Below are 26,904 nucleotides of genomic sequence, written 5' to 3' on the forward strand. Positions count from 1 at the left end.
GGCCTCTGAAGAGTTGTGCACGCCAGACATCGAAACCTTAGCGGGTTACCACTGACTTATGAATCTTTATAAAGGCCTCGTAGCGTGCCTATGCAATCACACCTTGGAAGTGTGGTATGGTGCCTTGCAAACAGCACATGGTTGGGTCCAAAGTTCTTTTGAACTTTTACGCGACTTATGGGTAAAGATGTACAACCTCTGCAAAGTATAAAACTGATTGATCAGCCGTGCTCACGGTTAAGAGCGGCCTGAACCCTCAAATGATAATGCTATCGAAAGATGGATTTAAATTGTTATCATTTCATTTATGGTTATGTTATTATTTTATTCATGTTTTTGTTTAATTTCAGGTGGTATAAACTTACATCTAGTTAATTGCTAATAAAATTTGACCAATTAAATTACAAGCTGGTGCTGTTTAAGCCTTAGCCATACCTTGATTTGCCTTACACTACACTGTTCCCCACGACTTGTTGAGTACCAACCATAAGTGTACCCACCCTTGCAAAACTGCTATTCAGACCAAGCTAATCTGGAGGAGTACCTGCACGACTTTGAGGAGTTCTAGGCGTACAGTTCTTCAGTCAGCTGCTTGTAGTGTCTTCGCTACCGTTGGAGTCCGCTACGTAATAATTAGACTTTGTAGTTTATTTAAGATTTTCGATCATGTAATACTAGTTAATACTCTCTTTATTTCGTTATGGCACTGTCTTTGTTATTCACTTATGTCGTACATTTGTGTCACTTGATCCTAGCGCACATGTATTTAATGCACTCAATTTTGTCCTTAAAATTGGGTGTGACAGGATCCGGCAGTGCTCCAGATTGGGCCAACTCCGCAACTGCGTGGGCCACTCGATATTGATTTCCTCCTGCATTCTTACTTCTTGTGAATGCACTTTGGATTCTAGCATGCGCCGCCAGCTCTCCTTGATTTGTTCCTTTTTTCACTTGCGGCTTCTGTACGAGGCGCTGTCGCCTTGGAAAGCAAACTTCTACGGAACAACCCTGAATCCTTGGCAACGTCCTGGGTGCTCGGGATTCCCAAGGGCCAATGTGAGCTCATCATTCTCTCAGTCCACCTTCAACCTCCTAGCCTTAGCATCTTCAATTTTCTTGATAAGCTTTCGACCTTGTGACGTATTGTCTCATTGAAGATCAACATCCCATCGTCTTGGCTCAGGAAGTCTCCATGAGCGTAATACCAATTTTTCGATCGATCAGGCCATTCAATAGTTGCTGATACGGTACCCCGATCGATCAGGTCTTGCTCCATCTTCTTCCATTTGGGAATTGCTGTGCCATAAGCACCTCGCCCTAGACGATGATGGTACTCCTTCTGACCAGCATTTGTAGTGTTGGTCTGGACCTTTTTTCACACCATCTTCGCTCATCTTGTATTCAACAAATGCCTCCTAAATGTCCCTCAACTTTGGCCACACATTGAAATCTGGAGTTCGGCCCTTCTTAAAGTAGTTGGCATCCAACATCTTCTTGAATGTCTGGAATTGTATGGCCATCTTCTTCAGCGTCCATGCTTTCACATCCTTTTCAATATATCCTTCAGGAAATATGAAATGTTTCTTGACATCTTCCCACAACATATTATTTTCTGTATGCGGGAGTGTGTATGGATTAGTACTTTGCCCTTCCATTCCCTGATGCTGATGGGCACGTTGTCCCTTACGATTGCCCCGATCTAACTCACGTACTTCTTTGCCACTTTTTCGGGAGCAACCGACCTGCCCTCTTCTGTGACTTTCGTGATGACAAGCCTCCTATCCGTTACCCTTGTACAACCTTGGGACTTGTGATAGTTCGTCAATCCAGAGAGCTAACAGTTCAAGATTTGTTAATTAGTACATAGTAATAATGAATAAGACATTATAGATGGGGTAAAACAATGGAAATGATATATACCACGCCGAAACCTTCTGCCATGGTAAGGTTTTGCTGGGGTTCGGGCTCTTTATTGCCATCACCGCAACCTTCCGCTACGGAAAGGTTTTGCTGGGGCTCGAGCTCTTCATTGCCACAGCCGAACATGTTGAGGAACATGTCCGCCTGGTTACCCTCTTCATCGGTGTGCGTTATGGGAGGGTTGGAGCCACAAGCATCACCAGCAATAATCCGCTCCATTAGATACCTTGCGGTCTCGTCGTCTACCATCTCAACTACTTTAAACACACATGAAATCGTAGTTACATATACGTTAAGGTATATACATAAAATCATAGAACAACCATGGAAAAAATAAACTGATTGAAACGTACACATGAAACCATACACAAAATGAAACTTACATGAAAACTTACAAGAAATACACAAGAATGTCTTGAGTGAAACTTAATTACATGAAATGTCTTAAATGTGTTACATGAAATCATAGTTACATGTACGTTAAGGTATATACATGAAATCATAGAATAACATGAAACCATACATGAAAGTCTTGAATGAATCCCACTAAATTTGAAGTGTTTCTACAAATTTCTACTAATTCCTACTAAATTCTACCAAATTTGAAGTGTTTATACAAATTTCTACAATTTTTTTAGAATTTCTATCAAACTTGAAGTGTTTATACAAATTTCTACAAATTTATTGAAATTTCTAGAAAATTTATAGTATTTCCTACTAATTTTAAGAATTTCTACCAAATTTCTTCTAATTTCTAAGTATTTCTACTAAATTTCTAGTAATTTGTAAGAATTTCTACCAAATTTCTACTAATTTTCGAAGCATTTGTACTAAATCATACTAACGTAATAAAAATTGTACTAAATGTATACAAAATTAGACTAAGCATTTATATTAAATGAGTGTTTAGCATTTCTACAAATTTCTACTAATTTTTGAATCATTTATAATAAAACATAGTAAGTTCTAAAAGTTATACAAAATGTATACAAAATTACACTAAGCATCTCAACGAAATTATTTTAATTTCCTACTAATCATAGTAATTTCCTACTGATTTTCAACTAATAATAGTAATTTCCTATAGATTTTTTACTAATCCGCTGATTTTCTACAAATTTCTATTGATTTTCTAACTAAAAAATAAAAAAGGGTCCTTGCGTCAGCAAACCAGTGGCTTGCGCCTACAAGGGCCCCGTCGTACGTCCAGGAGCCAGGGCTGGCGGGGGTTGGTGGTACGGCGGCCGGGGCGACGAAGTGGCAATGCGCGGGACAAGGAGGCCGGGGTGGTTGGGACGTATCGAGGTGGCGGCGATGAGGGCGGAGGCCGGCGGCGATGACGGGGATTGAGGCGGCGACGAGGACGGTGGTGGTGAGGAGGTGGCGCGACGGAGGTAGCAGCGTCGAGGGGGTGCGACGGAGGAGGTGGCGGTCCGAGGCGATGGAGGAGGCGGCAGTCCGGGCATCGGCGAGGTGGCCGGGGTGGTGAGCGACGGCTCCAGGGGCAACAGGCGACGAGGAGAATGGCGGCCGGCGAGGGAGGTGGACGGGTAGTGACGGAGCAGGTGGACGGGCGCGGATCTTGGCAGCGGTGAAAAATTCTCCCAAGTGTTGAAGGGTGCGGGGTAGAATACGACTGTTACTTTTATCCCCCCATTTATCCCAGCTCGTAATTGAACCGAAGACTAAAGGGGATTTCATCCTGGATGCGAATAGTAACCGGGATAAAAGGCCTCCCATTTATCCCGGCTGCAAACTGGAACCGGGATAAAAGGGTACGTTCCGGGTGGGAATCGAAAAATACCATTTTATCCCGGTTCCAGTTTGCAACCGGGATAAAGGGGGGGCCTTTTATCCTGGTTGCTATTTGCACCTGGGATAAAAGGGTCTTTTCCCATTTTTCGTCTCCCGCATATTTTTTGGAAATTTATTTTATTTATGTTTTGACTGGATTTCAGGATGAAAAATAAAAACTTTACATATTTCGAACATGCAAAAATATATTAAATTAGCAAGTATATTTACAATAAGTTTGAATGAGTCATTAATTCTATACCAGTTCTTTTATCTTCTAAAATAATTATTTTACTACATCGCTATCATCAAGAAATTATTCAATTAAATAATTTCAACGCGTGAAAAATTCAATTTATTTATGTGGTTAACATTGTTCATATTGATCTAATAAATTTTCATCTCAGCTAATTTAAACACACATGAAATCATACATACGTTAAATTAAAAATTGTATCAAGCAGTACATGAAATCATAGAATTTTACAATGTAACTTTACATAAAGGTGAAGAAAATTTAGTGCATTACAATGTAACGTTAAAAAATTTCTTGTTCATGAAAGTTCCGTGATCATGATCGCGGCGTATGTACGGAGTCTCTTCTTTGGATAGCTAGATGCATGGGTCAACTACAACAGCGAATGGAGGCATATCATCAAATTGATCATAATAATCTGATTGGTCTATTTTGTCCTCAACTCCCACAATTTTTCTTTTACCTGGAAGAACTATGTGGCGCTTTGTCTCCCATGGGTCTTTTGGATTTATCTTGGGTTTGCTAGACATATCCTTCACATAGAAAACCTGATGCACATCATTGGCAATTACGAATGGTTCATCACTATATGCAGTCTTGCTCAGGTCCACTACTGTCATTCCGTACTGATCTTTTGTTAGCCAGTTAGTTTCACCCATTTGCAACAAAATAGAGGGATGTACAACGATCCGTATTCGAGTTCCCATAACTCCTCTATGAAACCATAATACGACTCCTTACTATTGTTTATGTCTATGGTATCTATACGGACACCACTATTCTAGTTCATGGTTTTCTGATCCTGGACTCTCGTGTAAAATGTATAACCATTTATCTTGTAGCCTTGGAATTTCACGATTGTGCTAGTAGGTCCCCTGGCTAACCAAGCGAGTTGTGGGTGCATCTTAGAGTTACCCATAAGTTGTTGGTGCAACCAGGAGGGAAAAGTTTCCATGTGATGATGTGTAAGCCAGGCATCGGATTTCGTCAGCTTTTTGGAAACTAGCATTTGCCTCTGCTGCTTGATATACGAAGCCACAAAGGATGACTGTTGCAGAACAGTGTAGTATGGCTTGTCAAATAAATCAATATCATTACTCAAACTTGATTTCCTTCCAAGCGTGCCCATTCTGTGCAGCCTCCCCTCGTGGCATGAAGTTGGAACCCCAATTGAGTCAATTGAGTCAATAAAATCAACACAACTCGATCACCTCCTCTGTTTTATTTCCCTTGGCGTTTCTTCCTTCTAGACGGGCATGATTAAGAACATAGTTTTTTAGGACTAACATGAACCTCTTGAAAGGCCACATATTGTGCAAGTATACTGGTTCGAGAATACCAATCTCTTTTACTAGGTGAACCAGGAGGTGCATCATAATATTGAAGAAGGATGGTGAAAATACTAACTCAAATCTGACAAGACATTGCACCACATCGTTCTCTAGTTTTGCTAGCTTGGATGAATCGATTGCCTTCTGCGAAATCGCATTGACAAACGTGCATAGCTTTACGAGCGGCAACCGGACACTCTCTGGTAGAACACCCCTCAGTGCAACCAGAAATAATTGGGTCATCAACATGTGGCAGTCATGGGCCTTGAGATTTGTGAACTTCTTTTATTTCATATTTATTATTCCCTTTATATTCGAGTAGTACCGGACGAAACCTTCATACTATTCAAGCATTCAAACATGCTATCCTTCTCTTCCTTGCTGAGAGTGTAACTGGCAGGTAAGTAGTGCTATCCGTTATCTCTCTTTTCCAGATGTAGGTCATCTCATTGCCCCATGGCTTTCAGGTCCTATCGTGCTTCCAATGTATCTTTTGAGGTCCCATAAACACCCATGAATCCTAGCACGTTCACGCAAAGATTTTTCATCACGTGCATCATGTCTATTGCATTGCAGACCTCTAGGATTTCCCAATAAGGTAGCTCCCAAAATATTGACTTCTTTCTCATGGGTGCACGCCCACTATCGTCATTGGAAATAGGTTGGCTACCAAGACCCTAACCAAAGACTATCATTACATCCTTTATCATCTCAAAGACACGCTTTCCATTATGGTGTGTAGGTTTTTTACGATTGTCTGGCGCTCCTTTGAAATGCATCCCTCTCTTTCTCAGCTGGTGGTGAGCATGGAGAAATCGATGATGACCCATATAGACAACCTTCTTACAGTGCTTCAAATACATGTTGTCTGTGTCATCTAAACAGTGGGTGCAGACCCGATATCCCTTGTTTGTCTATTCCGAAAGGTTACTCAATGCAGGCCAATCATTGATGGTTATGAACAACAATGCTCGTAGGTTAAAGATCTCTTTTTTATCCTCATCCCACACATGTACACCTTCTTCCTTCCAGAGCTGTAAAAGTTCATCAACCAACAGTCTTAGGTACACATCAATGTCGTTGCCAGGTTGTTTTGGGCCTTGGATAAGCACCAGCATCATAATGAACTTCCGCTTCATGCACAACCAAGGAGGAATGTTCAACATACATAAGGTCACAGGCCAAGTACTATGACCACTACTCAACTCACCGAATGGATTGAATCCATCAGTACTTAAACCAAACCTTATGTTCCTTGCATCACTTTCAATGTTCGAAAATACTCTATCAATTGATCTCCACTGGGCCAATCAATGGGGTGTCTCAGCATCTCATCTTGCTTACGTTCTTCTTTGTGCCATCGCATCAACTTAGCATTCACCTTGTTCCTGAACAAGCGCTTCAAGCGTGATATTACATGGAAATGCCACATCACCTTCGTGGGAATCTCTTCTTGGGAGGCTGCCCCTCAACATCACGAGGATCATCTCGCCTGATCTTATACCGTAGTGCTTCGCACACGGGACAAGCATCTAGTTTCTTGTATTCAGCACCACGATATAGGATACAGTCATTAGGGCATGCGTGTATCTCCTGAACCTCCAATCCCAGAGGGCAAACAATTTGTTTAGCTTCATATGTTGTGGAAGACAATTCATTATTCTTGGGAAGAATCTTCTTGACAATTTTCAACATCCCCTAAAATGCCTTATCGGACACACCATTTTTGGCCTTCCGTTGCATAAATTCTAGTATGGTACCTAGTTTTTTATGGTTCTACTGGTAATCTGGGTACAACAATTTTTGGTGATCATCTATCATGCGCTGCAACTTTGCTGCTTCCTTCTCAGTTTCATAATCTCTGTGTGCATCCCGTAGCACCTGACCAAGATCATCAGAAGGGCCATCTTCTACAAGCTCATCTTTATCAGCCTCGCCCATTGTAATATCTGCAAAAGCTTGGCCTGCAGCCCAGTCCGGAATGTTTTCATCATCCTCCTCCTCTTTGTCGTCTTCCATTACAACCCCTCTTTTACCGTGCTTGGTCCAAACCAAATAGTTAGGCATGAAACCGTATCTAAACAAGTGGCTATGAATAGTCCTTCTTGTTACTGCATTGGAAGCATGGATAACATATGAACCCATTCTCTAGCTTGTTTGCTTTGGCCACTTCGAGAAAATAATGCAAGCCATCAATAAACACCTTGCTCCATCTATCCGTATTATACATCCATTGCCGATCCATCTGCATCGTATTACGCATGAAAATGGATTACACATAAAAATGGATTACGCATTTTTTCCCTTTTTTATTTCTTTTGTACACAATTAATTTTAATATGATTTTTAGTATGCAGGTCTCTAATATCTTGCCAATGTTATAAATATTAGGTTATATGGTAGTTGTTTTTTTGTACCAATTCAAATATATTGTTTCTTCATCCTTCAATGATTACAAATATTAGGTTCTCTTATTGCGAATAAGTGTGTCATTTCCATTTCGCATCAAAATTCATCTTTACGTGCCTATTGACGGTTATTTGATACGCTTTACGACTTATCTACATGCTATTCACGATTGAAAGCATGTAAAACTTTGTAGTGCAAATGATGCTGAAAGTTTAGATATAGATAGAAATACACATATTTAAATTTCAGATTTAAACAACATGATACACTAGGACAAACTATCCACTGAGTATTATCTAGGAGGACTTTAAGCATCCTTGGGCAGCAAAGATGAAGGTTCCGCTGACCCAGCCTCATCCTAAGGTTTATTTGTGCCTACTGCAACGGTAATACTAAGTGGACGATAAACACCTGGGTCTAGCGATAGAGCATAACGACCACGAAAAAGAGGTTTTGGACCCACCGCACTAGCATTTGCATGACATCTTTGCAAATAACGAAGCATTGCTTTCTCCCACGAGCTCATTTTCTTTGGCTTATCATGAGGGCCAACGATGGTTTTCCCCTTGCTGCGAGAGGAACGACGATCGCCCCCACCATCGCCACTATCTCCAGCAGCAGAAGCCATCTCTATGTACAAAAATTCATACCTTAACACTGCAGAACTTGTTGAATTTGAAGATTGCGAACTTGTTTAAAATTTCAACTAGGACAAAAGGGAAAGGGAACACCTTTTGTCCCGGTTGAAGTTTACTCCCAGTTGGAAACACCAACCAGGACAAATGCGCAACCCTTTTGTCCCGGTTGGAATTACCAACTGGGAGTAAACTTTTTGTTCCGGTTGGTAATTCCAACTAGGACAAAGGGTGGCACTTTTGTCCAGGTTCGAGCCTCCAACCGGGACAAAAGGGTGGCGCCACCAATGCCCAAAATCTAGTCGTTACAACCAGGATGAAAGGGGGACCTTTAGTCCCGATTGCAAATACCAACCGGGAGTAAAGCTTCGCCCCATTCCAGCCTACCGTGGCACGCCCCCTGTTATCCCGGGCCAACTTTAAATCAGGACAAAAGAGGTCATATGGAAGGTGAGTTCTCTACTAGTGGCCCTCCATGAGGGAGGCACGAGGATGGAAGGTGCAGCCATGATGGGAGCAGTAGCATGCCTGTGAGCAGTGCCCCACCGCCCCAGTGGCGCGCAGCTCATCCACGACGGCCCAGAGGCTGCATAGCGGCACCCGGCCGCGGGCCTGTGGCAGTGTGTAACGAACATGGCCTCGTAAGACCATTGTTTGTGATTTTGGTGATTGAGTGATAACATAGTCATTGGAACTAATAGCTTTTCCAACATGTACCTTGTAGATTTTACAGATCCTAAGAATGCAAACTAAACTATGGCAAGGTCCAAATAATGGTATTCCTAATATCCAAATTATGGTATTCGAGTATCCAAACTATGGTATTCAATTGACCAAGCCATGGTATTTAGGATTATTTTAAGGTATTCAAGTGTCCAAATGACAGAAAAATTCACAAATTCCAAGTGATGGTATTTATGATGCTCAAATGGTGGTATTAAACTCAGATAAATCAGTAGCACCGGATGATCCGATGGTGTATGGACGAAGCATCGGAGTTGGTAGGGGGTCCAATGGCTATTTGAAAGTTAGTTTTACTGCAGTCCATTGGCACAACCATGGTTATTCATCAAACCAATTGCAAGGGATGACCTTAAGGGCCAACAAGATCGAAGGCCTAAAAAGATTGCAATCATCAGCACAACCGATCGATGATCCACCGAACCAATTAATTAACCCATCCAAGGGGTGATGATGTAGGTATCCAACTCTCAAACACATGGAGCTATAAAACTAACTTTCAAACCAACCGTCGCTATCATTGCTATTTCCGAAAAAGGGATGAGCAATTTCCAATCAAAATAAATAATCTCACAAAATGCCACCATGGTGAATCAAGCACTCAAACACAGCTAGGCAAGTACAGTCTAAGAAATTTACCAGCCATCACCCGCCCCTAGAAAATGGTTCTGCACAAGAAAAAATTGTAACTTTTCATATGATTTCAGATGAAGATGAACTTTATACTAAACTTGTAGACCTTGATGAGATTTAAAACTTTGCAGTTGACCAAATTTTTATTTGAGACCGTTTCCTGATCCAAACAGTTACTATAAATGTATGAAAGAAACACATGTTGCCATATAACTGATCCGGACCTGCCCTGGATGTGGCTGCGATGGAGCTCGCTATGGCACCGACACGTTTTTTTTTATTTTTTAATCAATTAGTAGGGGCAGATAAGGCATCACCCATCCCTGGAAATAACATTTCTAGGGGCGGGTTACCTCCTCACCTGCCTATGGAAATAACATTTGGAGGGGTCGGTGAGGGGGTGACCCGCCCTTGGAAATGGTTTGCAAGGGCGGACACCTTACCCATATCTGCAAATAGATATTTGTAGCTACAAAAAGTAGGAGCGGGTAGCGCGCCCGTCCCTACAAATGCTATTTCAATCGCTAACAATCACTCCTGAAAACCGTTTTTTAGCAATGTATTGCACAATGATATTGCTAGACGAGGGTGATGAGATTCAGCGGGTGGCAGGTCGACCAGCGCAATCCGTAGCCAAGGACGCACCTCCATACCTCGCATCAACGAAGCCGCACCAGTACCCACTTGCAAGGACCGGTGCAGCTCGAGGGGTCAGTGGGTAAAGATCCTCCGACGAGCAGCGCGACACAAGCAGGTACTGGATGGTGACACACAGCAAGCCCCCTTAACATGGAGCTGTAACATGGAGACAGCTCCCTAGGGCTGGTGGCTAGAGATCCTTACAGGCAGTGGCGGAACTGGGGGGTGGCTGGCAGGGGCCATGGCCACCCCAGCAAAAATGAAATAAGTTTATTTAGTCAATGGTTAGCATGCTGTGGGGGCAAACCTAACTGCCGAACGCACACAACTGCCTGCAGCAGCTCGTCAAGATGCTAATATAAGATCTTGTCCTTGCAATATTTCATTTTGAATCTCGCAATCGTAGCGGACTTAGTGCCAATGTCTAGTGCCACTCCGCGGACTGGCTCTACGACAGCGCCATCACGTAAATGACAGTGGGTAGGCAGGTAGCCGCGGCCACAATGGAGGCTAACTTAATGACAGGTCCTGCTCTTGATGTTCCTCCAACTCAAACCAATGTAAAACGAGCTCTATTTTTCTAATCTATATCTCCTAAACTGTTTTCGATTTAATTTCTTTATCTCACATTGAGAGAGATTGCAATAAAGGTCATGACATATTCGATTATTGATGATTTTAATATAGTGAAGAATATCGCAGTGAAATTTAAACGAACAAGATATATTGACCACTTTTGCAAACTATTCGCTTTAGTGTATTGTCGTTGCATAATTAATTACTGTAGTCATTATTAGCTAGTGTATGCTTGGGTGAACAATGAAAAAGTAGGATCAATTATCAACTTCTTGAATTAGCAAATATTTGTCTGGCCTCCTTTAATTTTCTCGCTAGTTCCGCCACTGCTGGGAGTGCAAGGTGACGGCGACACACAGCGAGGTGTCCAGAGATCCTCCACCTCTAGACGGGTGGGGCAAGGCGTCAGCGGCATGCGGTGAGCCTGCTTCATGCGGATAGAGAGAAAGAGATGCAGGTGGGAGGATTTGCATCAGTCATATGAGGATAAAATTTTGAAATTAAAAAATAATTTGTGGACAAGAGTGTGCCGACAATTACGTGTTTTAGGCCCCGCATCCTAGTATTATGGAATACAAAATATTGCCCCCTAGCCATGGCTGCCTGAGCGTGCCGCCAAAAGTCCGTGTGGGCGCAAGGACTGCGACCGTGGGGCTCTCCTCTCCCTGGCTGGGTGTCCCCTCTCCCTTTTTTTTATAAAACAGGAGGGGCAAACCCCCTACTAATTAATAATATATTTAAGAAAGTACCAACAACAACACAAAGGCAAAGTTCAAGAAACAAAGAAGGAAAGAAAAAAATAACACAAATTACAGAGATTGGTCTAGCCATTGAAACATAGGCGATTACCATTCCTCTTTTAACTCTGAGAATAACTAGAGCAAAAACTGTTTTGAAGCATGCTAAACATGCTTGAACAGAGGGCTAAATCCCTTTGAAGATCAGGTCGTTTCTAGACATCCAAATGCACCACCTCATAAGAATGATGATTTCCATGAAAAAGGAACCTGCAACAACCCTCTGAAACTGTCTAAAATGTCATATGGCTCAGCAGACATATCGATGAAAAGCCCCAAGAGAATCCAACATTGTTAAGCAAAAGAACAAACAGTAGTAGAAGGAATAGAGTTTCCTCTCCTTCATTCATACATAAAACACAATCATAAGAAGGCAGGTTCATGTTTTTCGTCCTCAGAATGTTTCTGGTGTTTAGTCTGTCTCGGAGGACTAGCCAAAAGAACACTTTATGCTTGTATTGACATTTTGACTTCCAGAGCCAATTGAAAACCAGATGAACTTGCCTATGACCAGTGACATGTTTATAAACTTTCTGTGAAGAAAATGAGGGAGAACCCCAAATGTATGTCCACACATCAGGATCAGAGTTGATTTGAAGATCCTCCAGACTGGAAGCAAGGACAGTCAGTTGTTCCAGAGCAATAGCAAATAAAAGCAAATAAAAGAGTTGATCTAGATCACTTATGGCCTAAGAATTCTGAATGGTGATGTCTTTTCTTCTAGCGAAGGAGAATAGCTAAGGGAAAGCCTGAGCAGGAACTCTATCATTCCAGAGATAATGCCAAAGATAGCATGTTTGTCCATCTTTAATCGAAATTGAAGCCATGCCTTTGAATTTATCCACAAGCTTGAGAACATCCTTCCATCAGAAGGAGCCCTTCTTAACATGACTGGAGAGTCGCCCATTAGAATTGTACTTCTCCCATACAAGATGGGCTTAGGGAATGTTTGCTCTATTAAAGAACTTATGCAGATTTTTCATTACTAGTGCTTCATTCTGAGTTTGAAGGTTGAGGACCCCCAATCCTCCCTACTTTTTGGGCAAGCTAACCATTTCCCATACAGCTCTGGGTGGTTCTTTGTTGTTGATATTAGAGCTCCTCCAGAGGTAATGCTTCCTGTATTTATCCACTTGCTTGTAAACTGTTTTATGTAGTAAGAAGGTACTCATATAGAACATCAGGAGGGATGAGAAAACTGAATTAGTCATTTCTAGCCTTCCTGCATGAGAAAGAAAAGCTGAAGTACTAACTAGTCTTTTTTCACATCTTGAAACCATAGGTAGGAATTCTTTAATTGTTGGTTTGGTGAGGCCTAGAGGTAGACCTAAATATGTGAAGGGTAGGGTACCCACAATACATCCAAAAGTTTGTGCTAGGAGACTTAACCTCTCATCATCAATATTAACAGGGACCATCATTGACTTGGAGTAATTTACTTTAATACCAGTAGAAGTACCACAAAGGTCTGCAGTATATCCTTGAGAGTTTGCAATTGAGACGGACAACCTTCCATGATGATCAGGGTATCATCAACATATTAAAGAATGGGGAAATCCTAGCTATGAAGGAGAGGGATTGGTAGCTGGAGAAGGCCTCTTCTTCTTGCATCATTCATGATAGATTGTAATAAGTCTGCTGCCAAGACAAAGAGAAGTGGTGATAGGGGGTCATCTTGCCTCACCCTTCTTTTACAATGGAAGGTCTTTCTAAGAACACCATTAAGTAGAATTGAGGAAGTGCCTGAACTGAAAATATCTCTCATCTAGTTTAACTGTACAGGGCTAAACCCTTTGTATTTCATATTGGCCAGCATCGCTTCATGGTCTATCTTGTCAAAGGCTTTCTCAAAATCTAACTTGAAAATGACAATTTTCTTATGAGATTGATGACATATATGGAGGTATTCCAAGGCCCATGCAAGACAATCCTGAATTGTTCTGGATTTGATGAAACCATACTGATTCTTGTGGATGATTCCCATGATGACTCTCTGCAGCCTATTTGCCAATAACTTTGTAATGATTTTCACAGAGCAATTTAATAAAAGAAATGGGCCTGAAGTCAAAAACTTTAGAGGCACCATCAATTTTTGGAATGAGAGTGATATAAGATCCATTCATACTTCTAAGACAAATATCTCCAGTGTGAAAGGCTGCATACAAATCATAAAAATCTTACATGATTATTGGCCAACATTTCTTGATAAAATAAATGTTGAAGCCATCAGGCCCTGGAGCCTTATCATTGGGCAAATTTTTTGTAATAGAATCAATTTCTTCATGTGTGAAAGGATCATCCAAATAATGAAGGCCTTCTGAGACAGTCAGAAGCTGTTCCGGTTCAAAAAGCATAGCCTAATGATCAGAGGTGCCTAGTCTTTCTTTATATGCCTCCCAAAGAATGACTTATTTAGCATGATGTGCAGTTTGTTGTTGACCATTATTATCTCCTAAACTTGTGAGCAGATTTCTTCTATGTTTGATGGTTGCATTAGCATGAAAGAATTTGGTGTCTTCGTCACCAAATTTCACCCACGTAATATTCCCTCTCTATTTCCAATAGATTCTTTGTTGGTTTAGTAAAGCTACCAGCTTATCTTACAGGACAGACTTAAAATTACATTCCATCAAAGAGAGGTCTCTGAATTCCTCTATGATTTCCAGAAGAGAAAGGACTAACTTCACATTGGAAATGTTAGTTTTGAGACTAGACAGCTGAGCCTGCCAAGCCTTAAGCACCCTCCTTAAATTCTTGATTCTTGAACTTAGTTGTCAGGGCCTTTGATTTATCACAATAGTGAACTGGCACAGACCAGCCATGTTTAACAATGTTCGTAAAGTGCTCGTGTTCCATCCAATAATTCTCAAACCTGGAGGTATTTCCTTTTTGGAGTGTCTGTTCCAATACTAATAGCATAGGGAACATGGTCCGAAGTTTCCATTACCAAGGGTGCTGCCATAGTGTTAGGATAATTCAGGATCGAAGAATTGGATGTAAAGAACCAATCAAGTCTCTCTAGTAGAGGAGATTGCTGCTTGTTTGTCCATGTGAACTGTCTAGTTTCAAGCGGAATTTCAACTAACCCAAGAGAAGCTTATAAGCTTATAAACTGATGAAGCCTATAAACGTGGCCCGGTGATGGTCACGAAGGGAAGGAGTGAGAACGAACCTGCGTCAGTAAAACTTCCTAGCCGTGTAAGCACCGCGAGAAATCAGAGTGTCACTCTCCCGTTCATCTGTTTGCTTGTGTTCCTGTTAATTTAGCCTCATGTTTTAATTGAGATCACAGATTTATCACGTATTATACTGCATGTAGTATCTGTCCGTCTGTCTATCTATCTGTCTATCTATCTATCTATCTTCAAAGTAATTAAGTACATATTAAAACCTATATACGCAAAGCTTGGTCACAAATGCTTACATATCACGCTTCATGTGTACAAGCATTTTATATCCAACTATATCCGTATATCTATCGGATCAAAATATTCAAAATATCCCTATCCTTAAATCCTTTGCGTGCCTGCGTGGGTTCCGCCCATCCTATATAAGGGAGCGCAAGTGTGCATTCCATTGTACATAGGACACTTACTAGTTCCTTAACAATTAGCAGCAAGATGTTTTATTGGAAAATGGCAGTTGCCATCTTGTTAGTATGTGCGATATCGCCCCCTCAAGTAGTGACTGGTACTTGTACGGAGACTCAGAAGGCAAGAGTCATGTTTTACTGTCATACTTTCACCAAGAAAGGATCCACTGGCAACGTTATACACATCCACAGTGACTGTTGTGTAGCGGTGAGACTGGTGCCGAACAGCGACATGAAATGCGTCGTCTCCATGCTAACAGATAAAGAGAAGGAGGAACACGATGAGGAAAAGATCTTGTCTCTTGAATCGCTTTGCGAGTATCATCCTCCTCCATCTCCACCCTCTTCCTTGTCAACATAATAATCAGGTAAATACCGCTTGTTGATGATCTATTTTGGTTCCTAAGTACAATATACTAGTGATGAGAAGCTAAAAGAAGATTAATTTATTCCTGGCAGATCAGGGTGTAGAGGAACGGATGTCACCGCTAATGGGGTCGGTGCATGACACTAACATACAGTTTGAAAGAAGATACATATGCTAGTTAATAAAAATGGTCAAAGCATGATCCCTGTGATGTCTATCTTTCGTACTAAAGAAAAAAAATGTTTGATGTATGTAGCAGGCATGACCCCATGCCTGCTCATCATAGCAAGCATGGCCCAGTGTCGGTGTAGATCATGCCAGATCTGATCCTCCTGGGAGCCAACAGTGTCTCCAATATCTACAAAAGGATCTGGTGTCAATTATATAGTTGGACAAACCATGACCAGAACTTTAGCTTGATCTCCAAACCTTCGGATATCACTTGCTCGAGTGGGGAATGGATCTGCACATCAACAGCAAATAAAGGAAATGTTCTACTGCAGGACTACATGCAGGCTTGAGTCTCAATTATATTGTTTCACGTGGATCAGAGGAGAGGGAGGTAGGGGTGTTTGGTAGCACTCCACTTCAGAAAAAATAGCTCAACTCTACCAACTCCATCCTTTTACAGCTTCGCTACATCAACTTCATGAAAACGTGGAGTTATTGCACGTGTTTGGCTGATTGCAGGACTCCAGCTCTGAAAACATGAGAACTTATTCTGAATAATCTATTTTACCCATTATAAATTATTCTGAATAATCTATTTTACCCATTATAAATGAACTCATATGTCAGTCTCTCTCTTCTGCACTCCTCTTCGGCTCTCCTCTTTTCTCCAGTGCACCTCCCAGCTAGCATCCGGAGCCACGCCGCCGGCGACACCTGCTGCGGCCGTTGCCCTCCTCCTGCTCTTCCTCTCGCACAAGAACAGAATCTAACGACAAAGTGAAGGTCGATTTAATTCTCACAAAAAAATAACAAACAATAATAAAACCGAATTACAAGAGCCAATTATTCTAGATGCTGTCGCTAGCAGCAAGCAATCTTGAAATCCTTTGCTACGCAGGCACGAGCAAGATGACGAGCAGCTCGCCTGGCGTACCACCGCTGTACTCTCGGGCGTATGGATCATGGATCTATTGGTTGGATTTTAGACCTTGTTTAGTTGTCTAAATTTGGGTGTCCAAAATCACAGTTGTAGCACTGTAGCACACTATAGCGTTTTGTTTGTATTTGTGAATTATTATTCAAATATTGACTAATTAGACTCAAAAGATTCGTCTCGCAAAGTACAACAAAACTGTGCAACTAGTTTTTGATTTCGTCTACATTTAGTACTCCATGCATGTACCATAAATTTGATGTGATGAGGAATCTTCTTTTTGCATAGTGTCAAAATTAGGAGTTTGGAGGGAACTAAACACGCCCTTAACTTAACGTGGAAGATGGGAGGAGTGTCACATGGCCGGCACATGGCCGGCCGGCGGTGGGCAGGCAGTGCCCGATTGTCGGCTGCGCGACGGTGATTATTTAAGGTCAAAATAGCGCGCGCGCCCATCTGTTTGCTTCTCACAGTCTTCGCACTCAGTTTAGGAAACCATAAATATGTGGCTACAGTCTCGCTGGCCACACACACACTAGAACCCAGCCAGCGACATTGCTAGCTCTTCTCCTTGTGCGGCCATGGGCTATACAAGAGTTCCCCTTCTTCTCCTCGTCCTCCAAGCTCACCTCTGCCTCGTGTCCCCTGGCGTCGCTGGGCTCTCTTTCAGTTACGACTTCTCCATCCCGGATCCGGGCCGCATCAACAGGAAGATCTTGAGGTACATCAGCCAGGTGTGCATCTAGGCCACTTCTGTGGTGTCCCCATGACACCAATAGATTGTGATAATCTCCATTGAAAAATATGCTTATTAGTACTAATCCAATAAGTAGATGGTACATATCATTTCGCTATAAAGATGACACCAATGGTTATTCTGCCTAGACCCCTCCCCGACTACGGCAACAGCGAAAACCGCTGTGGAGGCGTCATCTGTCTACATAGCAGCTACGTGAAGAATAGCTCTGCCCGTGTCTTTTACAAGCAGCCGGTTCGCCTGTGGGACGGCCTCACCGGCAAGAGAGCGAGCTTCAGCACTAGCTTCTCATTCTCTATGAGTGGCCTCCGAGTGGGGTTGAATACCACCACCCTACCGAAAGGGCCTGGCACCGCGTTCTTCATCGGGCCGTTCCCCTCGAGCCTGCCGCCGAACTCAGGCGGCGGGCTCCTGGGCCTCTTCGGCGACAAATCATCTTTTACGCCCACCGTGGCTGTGGAGTTCGACACGCAGTGGGACGACGGCTGGGACCCCTACGACGCGACCGGCGACCACGTCGGCATCAACGTGAACTCGATCCATTCCGACAGTTACTCCAGGGACTTGGCGAAAGGGGACCTCGCCGCCGGTACCGTTTCAGCAAACGTCACGTACGACGCAGGCTCCAATCTGCTGGAGGTTACCGTACGACTGGCCAACGGGAGTACTACGAGCATCAGCGCACTACTCAACTTGAAGAAGCAACGGTTGCCACAGGACGCGGCCATTGGGTTCTCGACCGGCAAAGGGGAGGACACCAATTTCAGTCCCGTCCTCATCTCGTGGTCATTCAGCTCAACAGGTGAGAAGACTATCTACAGCCACTAGCTACTATTACAACGTCTTAAGACTGTTATTGCTGTTAATTATGCATCCGAAAAAGGAAACTTACCGCTGATGATGTATACGTATTGCTGCTCGTACAGATCCAAGGACCCCGTTATGGGTGATAATACTGTCGTCTGTTGCAAGTGCATTATTGGCCGCTTCAGTAGTGGCCACTCTGATTTTCTTTACCATGCGTAAGCGTTGGGCCGCGATGATGAAGATAGAGTCGCCAGGTAATTTAAAACCCTCCCTCTTGCTATAGCTTAGTATTTCTTAGGAGTAAATTCTTCTTCAATCATACAATCGAGTAAATGGAGTTATTCTCGTACACAATCCACTCCGGAAAATGCCATATCAGTTGCGAAGGAGTTCTCGTACAACGAGCTGTCGGCGTCGACCAACAACTTCTCCGAGGACAGGAAGCTCGGCGCCGGCTCATTCGGGAAAGTGTACAGGGGAGACCTGAAGGATCCGCGCATGCCGCCGGTGGCAGTGAAAGTATTAACAGGGCACATGGATTCGCAGATCAGGAAGGACTTTGTCACCGAGGTCACGACCCTGTGCCAGCTGAGCCACCGGAACCTGGTGAAGCTCGTCGGCTGGTGCAGCGACGGCAAGCCGCTCATGCTCGTGTACGAGCTGGTAACCAACAGGAGCCTCGACGAGCACCTCCACGGCCAAGGGAGGCTGCTCACCTGGACTGAGAGGTACCAGGTCGCCCTTGACATCGGCTTCGCCATCGAGTACCTCCACAACGGCAGCAAGGAGCCCATCCTTCACCGGGACATCAAGCCCGACAACGTGATGCTGGACGACGCGTTCCACGCCAAGCTCGGCGACTTTGGGCTCGTGAGGCAGGTCAACCCCGGACAGGGCTCCCTCAGAGGCACGACAATGATCGGGAGCTACCACTACATGGACCCCCAGTGCACCAATGGCTCAGCGAGCACCGCGTCCGACATGTACAGCTTTGGCGTGCTGCTGCTGGAGGTCGCCACCGGCAAGAGGTCTCAAGCGTCTCTCGACCCAGAAAAGGGCTTCCCAAACAGCCTGACTAGCACTGTCCGGGAGTCGTACCATAAGGGCCACGTCGTCGAGATGGCTGACGCGCGGCTCAACGGCGATTTCGACAAGAGCCAGATGGCACGCGTGCTCACAGTCGGGCTCCTGTGTGTCCAACTCGATCGCGCGCTCCGGCCGGAAATCAGAGAGGCCATCAACATGCTGTCTAATCCAAGCCATCCGGTACCTCAACTTGGTGCCTGAAAGCATTAGCTCGCCTTCGCCATCAATAGTTTAGGGACAAAAAAGCAATTTTGTTTAAGGACTGGCCATGATATTTTACTTCTATTGTTAATGTAGAAAAACAAAATCTAGCAAAAGGTATACATGCATGATGTGTATCACCCTAGTGCAAGTGTTTATGCTGCATCTCTTCGACATGAATGGCATCCTAGGTGGCCTTGCTTACCCTAGAAAACTACATGAGGCTCCTCTCCCTTGATGGGATCTGTCGCAGGTGCCACATTCTTTGGTGCTCCAAGTGCTGCAGTGGGTTTCGTGTATATCAAGTTCATCAATAAGGGCACACATTGCATGTTTAGATGTAGGGCACATTATCGGATCAACATATTTGTGTATGGATAACGAGACAGTAATTAATGACCTTGTTGCAAGTTCCCGTCCTGGGCTCCTGGCCCTCGCTCTGCTGCTTCCACCTCGTCCTCTGCTTTCTCCCCTGTTTCTCAGAGCTGCTCTGTTTCTTGTGTTGCTTGACGGCGTGCCCCCCCTGGTGTAGTGGTGTGGAAGCTCTATGAACACAGCAAGTACGCAACAAAAACCGGCATAGTTCCAACATTCTCAATCACTTTCTCATTTAGAAAAGATCATCCCTTTTATAGTTAATGAAAAGCAACTTTACATCCCTAATTTATCCCTGTTCAACCATTATATTTCTGAAATATGATGTACACGAATGTCTTTAGGATGGAAGTGTTCAATATTACTTCCTACTTTGGGTCACGCTTCTCACGCAGCTTGGCCCGTACCCTCGCTGCAACCCAAACCGTATCGAGAGAACTATGGTTCGAGGCTTTAGGCTTCAGACAGACCGTGAACGGCCATCGAGGTTCCTCGCTTCCGTCACGGTTCAATTTCCACCCTCGCTATAAACCTTGAACCTTGCTACGAGAGACTTGACTACCTGGAATACAACAAGTAAACAACCAAACCTCTTTGATATTCGTTAGTGAGATCGACGATCTCGCATACACTTGGGGTTAACGAGAACCCCTCTAGAACCCTCGGGTGACGAGAAGATGTCCCATGACTACTTGCCAGGTGTTTTGTCGACGCGATCCAGGGTTCTTATGATGGTTAAAGAAACTGACTTGTTACATTAATAACCTTCAGAGGTCGGCCATTAGTGTCATGATCCCGCCAATGGTTTTTTAGAAAATGGAATTGTTTTCAACCTCTACGACCGCACAGCCAAATTTTTATAGCAAATTCTGCTTCGAAGCTGATCACCGAAATGAAAGTAAAAGTTAAGAGGGAAAAAATCATAAGCAAAGTCTATTATCGCTTCTCCATCCGTTCTTGACAAAGATATCCAAAACGACAACTTCCAGCGCTTTGCTTGCCACCTGAACTGATTCCCTTGATGCTTGATTGTCTCATTACCATCACAAAAGCAACATTTTTTTACCACCCTTACAATCTTTTGTTAATATTACACCCTGGTGGATGAACCAAAGGAAAATCTTTATTGGTACAGAAAATTTTTTAAAAAACACCCCAAATTTTTTCAAAATCCAACCTGTAGTCTAGGTACAGATAACCCTAGTAAGATTTAAAATAACCCCGAACATCGTCGGAATCGAACCCGCCATCCAAGACCTCTCTTACACAATTTCCTACGAAAACCCTCTACTTTAACGAAATCACCTCACCCATCTACTTTAACGAAATCACCTCACCGTCCAACCCACAAGTAATATAAATATAGATGTAAAAAAATAATATGGATGCAAACTGATAATTTATTAACTAATAAATTGACTGCCACTTTGAAACATAGAAAAATGATAAAAATATAAGTTAGTTTTGGTTGGCTTTATTACAACCAGAGGTATCCAATAAAAAAAATTAAATCTAGCAATGAAATTTAATTACAAGATACTTTTCAAAGTCCACTATTTGATATTGCATAAATATTATGTGCTCCGTTTAACTATAAAAATATAAATTTTAAACCAAATAGATGAAGGGCTATTTCTGCGCCGCAACATCGCTCACTGTTCTAGTGCAACGCACTGAGGCTGGTAGCTCGTTCAGTTTTCGTGAGGCGTTTGGATGGACTGGGGCGACAACTTTCCGCTCTCTTTGCATTGCCATCGAGTTCTCTAATAGCAACTTGCAGCCTTGCAGGTCGCAATTGGCCAGTTCGTCCAGCTATGTTTTAAAATGTCTTTGGCAGGGAACTCTCACAGCACCTTCTGTTTTTTTCCCCCGTTGACTTGACCTGGACCATAGCAACTATCCAAAGTCGTTGCCATCTCGGTGGCCTGTGGGTGCCAGTGAATTTCTGATAATCAATGCAAAGGGAAATAATTTCTAGTGGCACACTAGTACTGCATTGCTTCATCACCTAAATGAATGAGTTGCCCCACATGAATCTGAAACGGTAAGTTGCCACTTGTGTCGGGCGGTGTATACCCCACCTTTTTCTTGGCCCCTGCAGAAGTACGTACCTAGGTTGTGATTGGTTTGGCGCACAAGCCCAAACAAGGCCAGCCCAGTCTATCGTATACCACAAGTTAAACATCGTGGTTCCGTGTTTTTAACACCATGATAGGTCAAATCTCTCAACATTGATTACATCAAAATGTTGCTCTACAACTGCGAGTTTCTCTTCTGAAATCCCTTCATAAAGTGTAAATTTGCTCATTGATGCAGATTTATATCGAATCATAACATGCATTTATTAGTCAGGTGAATATACAGGACTGAAAAAGTCCAACAAAAAGTTGAAATAAAAGGTTGTAAGGGTGTACTCCCTCTGTCCCGCAAAGGGTGTCCTTTTAGACTCTCAAATTTGTCCCACAAATAGTGTCATTTTACCTCCTAATAAACCACATCTAATTAAAGTAACACTCGCACTAATAAAAAAATATATGGAGAAGCGCGTAGAGCCAATCAAATAATTAATTGATGTTATTTTTCTAGTTCCAATGCACGTGCATTTATTTACGATCTAGAAAATTAAACAAACAGCACGATTTTCAATCACAATTAGTATTAGTTATTATGAGCAATATAGATATTTCTTATCACTAGTGATGTATCTAAAATTTTCTAAATGGACATTCTTTGCGACATCACAAATGCTCCCATCCAAATATCCAACAATAACACAGTACCATATTTTATAGTTTCGTCTGTGCTCATAGAGGCCACATCTCTCTCCATGCTGTTGTTTCTCCCTTCGCATAGAGCACAAGGGCCTGGCTGACGGAGCTGCCACACCTGGCGCTAGGTGGACTCGTAACGCAGGGCCTCGTAATGTTTTTTTCTCGTCGATTCTCGTTGCCTCGGACTTTCGCCAAAAATTGAGGTCAGAGTGGATGTTGTCATTCCCGTGAAATCAACTTGGCGTAGGAAACTTTCCTCCGTTTTACCGTTCCTATTTCCTTTGTTCCAAACAGCTTTCATAGGAAACTTTCGAGAGGAATCAGTTCCTTCACGATTCCTCCAAAATTCCTTTGAACCAGACCGGGTCTAAGAGTAGTTGACCGGATGTAACTTGCTAATATTTCCTCCATTCTCTTTTAATAGTACTATCTGCTCATGGCACAGTAATCAAAGAAAACAATCCTACCTATCATCCTACTTAGAGCAAGAGCAATAATTTAGCCAGCAGCTGGCTGCAAACCCATGCCATGTCATTTGCAGCCAGTTATACAGCCAACTAATACAACAAGCTAGCTGTTTGACCGGCTACAGCATAGATTACGTACAGATTGCAGTGATTTAATGTTCATAAGTGCAAACAATCTGCTGTAATCATATCTTCGTGGCCAAATATATGTCTCATTCAACTAGAAAACAAATATGCTTATCCATAGCATTATACCAAACAATATAATCTGAGATGACAAATTCCAAGCAACAATCCAAATAAGTTCGGTCGCACACATACCATTAACTAAAAGCAATACTAAATAGGATAGTTCGTTAGCTCACAGGTCATTAACTAAAAATAGTACTAAATAAGTTCACTCGCACGGAATCCACTTGATTAGAAGATGGTGATAGAAGCATAAAGCCAAAGTTGACAGGTGAACTTCGGTACAATGGAGCAGCCATCCCATTTGCATCGAAAGTGGCAACACTGCAAGCATAATAGTGTGAAAGTTAAACATATGGGTCCTGAGAATTAGTAAGAAAAGTTTTGTGTTTGTGGACAAGTGTGGATCAAATATGTTGAAGACAAAGTGTTCAGAATTTTTGAGTGGATACCTGCAACTAGCATCTGCAACATTCAGTACACCATGCTCAGTCTTGATTCCTAAAACGGGACATGTAAGACATCATGTTAATTCTCATTGTTAAGGAAAAAATTACAAAAACATGCCGGTTTCAGAATTATACCATGGCTAGTTATGTTGCCTATTTCCGAACTTATGCCAAATGTGCTCAATGAGATCATTTTTAAGTTGGGTATGCTGTGGACGATCTCGGATAGCAGCTTTTCTACGCATGACATCGGAAAAGCGTGGTTTACGACTAGTGTTCACTTCAGGAGGTAGAGCAAAGGATGCCCCCGGATTCTCATTCAAGTCAATATGAATATTAGCATCCTCTCTTTCATCTTCCACTATCATATTGTGGAGAATGACCCAAGCTTTCATGATCCTTCCAATACTCTTTCTCTTCCATAGACGTGCAGGCCGACGAACAATGGAAAAACGGGACTGCATTACCCCAAAAGCACGCTCCACATCTTTCCTTACCCCTTCTTGTTGCTCAGCAAACAACTGATGCTTCTCTATTTGGGGAAGTGTTATAGACTTCATGAAGGCTGCCCATTCCGGGTATATACCATCAGCAAGGTAATAACCAATGCTATACTCATTACCATTGACTGAAAATTGAACTTGAGGAGCTTCTCCTTTTAAGGCATCAAGAAAAAGTGGGGACTGGTTGAGCACATTAAGGTCATTGTTTGACCCAGCAACTCCAAAGAATGCATGCCAAATATGAAGGTCCTGGGAAGCAACGGCTTCTAGGATTATAGTTGGAACTCCATAATCACCACGGGTGAATTGCCCCCTCCAAGCTAAAGGACAATTCTCCTAATGCCAATGCATGCAATCTATGCTACCTAGCATTCCAGGGAAACCACGAGACTCGTTAACCTGGAGCAATCTCTCAACATCCTCACGTGTGGGGCGTCGCAAGTACTCCCCACCAAACACCTCAATCACCCCTTGTGCAAACTTGTCCAAGCACTATAATGCAGTGGACTTCCCAATCTTCAAGTACTCATCAAGAGCATCTGCTGGACTGCCATAAGCTAGCATGCGCATGGCTGTTGTACACTTCTGCAGTGGTGAGAGCCCTATTCGACCAGCACAATCTGCCCTATAAGTAAAATAGGGACTCCACTAACCAAGGGAACTCACAATTCATAGGAAGAGATGCCTATTCATACGAAATCTAGTATGAAACATACTCTCGGGGTAGAGCGGTTCTGCAGCAAAGTAGTCCTCTACAAAACGCTCATGGGCACCTTCATGATCTCTCCGGATGCTCTTTCTAGGACCATATTGTCGCTGAGGAGAGAAGGAATCCTTGATCTTCATTGTAAGACTCCTAGCAAAGGAGTCGAGGATGCTTTGCTCGGCAACATGCTTCTCAATGATTTTGGAAAGGTCCAGCTCATCAGAATCATCTAAGTACGAATATGAATCAGACATAGCTTGGGCTAAGTAGGGAGATCAGAGAGCACGAGGAAAGAAACAGAGTTTTGTAGCCATAATAGGAAGATGAGGGGATTAATATAGAGTGTTCTGTTCTGCCTTGTAGTTCTACACTGCATTGTAGTTATATGCAATTTAATTGTAGTATGTTTATCTGGAGTATTGACTTCATGTATGGGTATATGGACTGCATGCTAACAGTCCACATTTTCAGCATAGACTACATTAAGTGCAGCACATAATTCAATAATCCACATTTTCAGCATTGACTACATTAAGTGCAACACATAATTCAATAATCCTAATTTTCAGTAAATCATTCAGTACAAAAAATGTAACTCATTTCAGCATAGTAAATTATTCACTATAAAAAATGTAACTTGTTTCAGCATAGTAAATCATTCAGTATAAAAAATATACAGTAAGCAATACCTTAGTCATTTTTTTAAATATGCTCTCCCTCAGGCACCTCAATGCCAACACATGCTCGGCTTTCACATTGTCATCCATTCCACTTGTGTTTTGCATCAATAACGATCGATATGTTTCTATCATAACTACTTCCTTGTGCTCTTTCGCTGCAAGGTGAGCAAGCCTCCGAGATTCAAGCTTCTCACTGGACACACGCTTTTGTGTTTCTAACATTTCTGTACGCCCTTCATTTGCTGCTTTTTGAGCATCTAAAAAGCTGTGAAGCTCATCTTCGATATCTATTATAGAAGTCTGGTCCTTTTTCTTTTTCTTGTGCTGTTCTTTAACTTTCTTGCCTCCTATTGATCGTTCATCTCTAATATCATCTAGAGAGAACTGTTGCTCCACTTCCTCATCAACACTAAACTTTCTCTTCTCTGGCTCTACATCTTCAAGGCGTTCCAAATAGGCTTCCCATTTTAGTTCCTTGGAAAGAACTTCCCAACAATGCCTATACGCAAATGGACCATCTTTTTTTTGATCTTCTTCGTAACTTTGCAATGCCCTCTTCATTACATCTTCATCTGATTCACCACTACCCCACATAGAATTAGCCTCCTTCCAGTTACCACAAAACCAAGTAACCCTTTTCTTAATTCTCCCAAAATGATCCTTTATTTGCTTGGCTGATCTAACTCGATTTTTTGGGATGGTTCCGTTAAATAGATCAGCAACACCATTCCAGTACTGATCATTCTTCTTAAAATTGGCTTGGATGGGATCATTTGAATTATTCAGCCAAGCACTAACCTGTAACATTATCAATAGATGTCAATTGATGTGCTAGCAATGTAACGCAGGATGCCTTTCAATTAACAAAAAAAAACACTTACCAATTTAAGATCCTCCTCTTTTGTCCATGTCAAGCGCTTTTCAGACCTATTGCAATCAACATCATTGTTGTCACTTTCAATATGGATTGCCTGCGATGCAGTCCCATTATTTGCAGCTTGTGGTGTGCTCTTCAACATATTAAGGAAACCACTGGGAGGGTGGGAATGTAATCCCCTGACAAAAATAAATATGAAAATTTTTTGCTGCTTTGTAGAATTCTCTCACATGGAAGAAGC

At 42.6% G+C, this 26,904-nt stretch overlaps 2 protein-coding genes and 1 pseudogene across 3 annotated transcripts; 1 reads left to right on the top strand and 2 right to left on the bottom strand.

Annotated features, from left to right (window-relative positions):
* Positions 1–17,210: 17,210 nt before the first annotated feature.
* Positions 17,211–20,059, top strand: LOC117866831 (L-type lectin-domain containing receptor kinase IX.2). 2 transcript variants are annotated; one of them, XM_034751117.2, is made up of 4 exons: positions 17,211–17,516; positions 17,681–18,354; positions 18,479–18,613; positions 18,739–20,059. In XM_034751117.2, the coding sequence occupies exons 1-4, from the start codon at positions 17,377–17,379 to the stop codon at positions 19,644–19,646; spliced, it is 1,857 nt and encodes a 618-aa protein (XP_034607008.1). In that variant the 5' UTR covers positions 17,211–17,376; the 3' UTR covers positions 19,647–20,059. The 2 variants fall into 2 exon arrangements, with proteins under 2 accessions (XP_034607008.1, XP_034607010.1); XM_034751119.1 differs by having other exon boundaries at positions 17,376–17,529.
* A 3,978-nt stretch (positions 20,060–24,037) lies between these two features.
* Positions 24,038–25,285, bottom strand: LOC140223623 (uncharacterized; annotated as a pseudogene).
* Positions 25,286–25,685: 400 nt separating this feature from the next.
* LOC117834247 (uncharacterized) lies at positions 25,686–26,837 on the bottom strand. Its single transcript, XM_034713866.2, has 2 exons — positions 26,668–26,837; positions 25,686–26,584 (listed from the first exon to the last, which is right to left on the bottom strand). Exons 1-2 carry the CDS (start codon positions 26,803–26,805, stop codon positions 25,766–25,768), a joined length of 957 nt encoding a protein of 318 aa, XP_034569757.2. The 5' UTR covers positions 26,806–26,837; the 3' UTR covers positions 25,686–25,765.
* Positions 26,838–26,904: the final 67 nt, after the last annotated feature.

The sequence above is a fragment of the Setaria viridis genome, chromosome 8 (genome assembly GCF_005286985.2).
Source record: "Setaria viridis chromosome 8, Setaria_viridis_v4.0, whole genome shotgun sequence".
In the NCBI taxonomy this organism is placed as follows: domain Eukaryota; kingdom Viridiplantae; phylum Streptophyta; class Magnoliopsida; order Poales; family Poaceae; genus Setaria; species Setaria viridis.

Bases quoted from the DNA above. Each gene is read 5' to 3' on its own strand.
- LOC117866831 (XM_034751117.2), top strand. From the start codon at position 17,377: ATGGGCTATACAAGAGTTCCCCTTCTTCTCCTCGTCCTCCAAGCTCAC. The intron at 17,517-17,680 runs GTACATCAGCCA...TATTCTGCCTAG, and splicing joins ATCAACAGGAAGATCTTGAG to ACCCCTCCCCGACTACGGCA. The intron at 18,355-18,478 runs GTGAGAAGACTA...CTGCTCGTACAG, and splicing joins GTGGTCATTCAGCTCAACAG to ATCCAAGGACCCCGTTATGG.
- LOC117834247 (XM_034713866.2), bottom strand. From the start codon at position 26,805: ATGTTGAAGAGCACACCACAAGCTGCAAATAATGGGACTGCATCGCAG. The intron at 26,585-26,667 runs GTAAGTGTTTTT...ATAATGTTACAG, and splicing joins AAGAGGAGGATCTTAAATTG to GTTAGTGCTTGGCTGAATAA.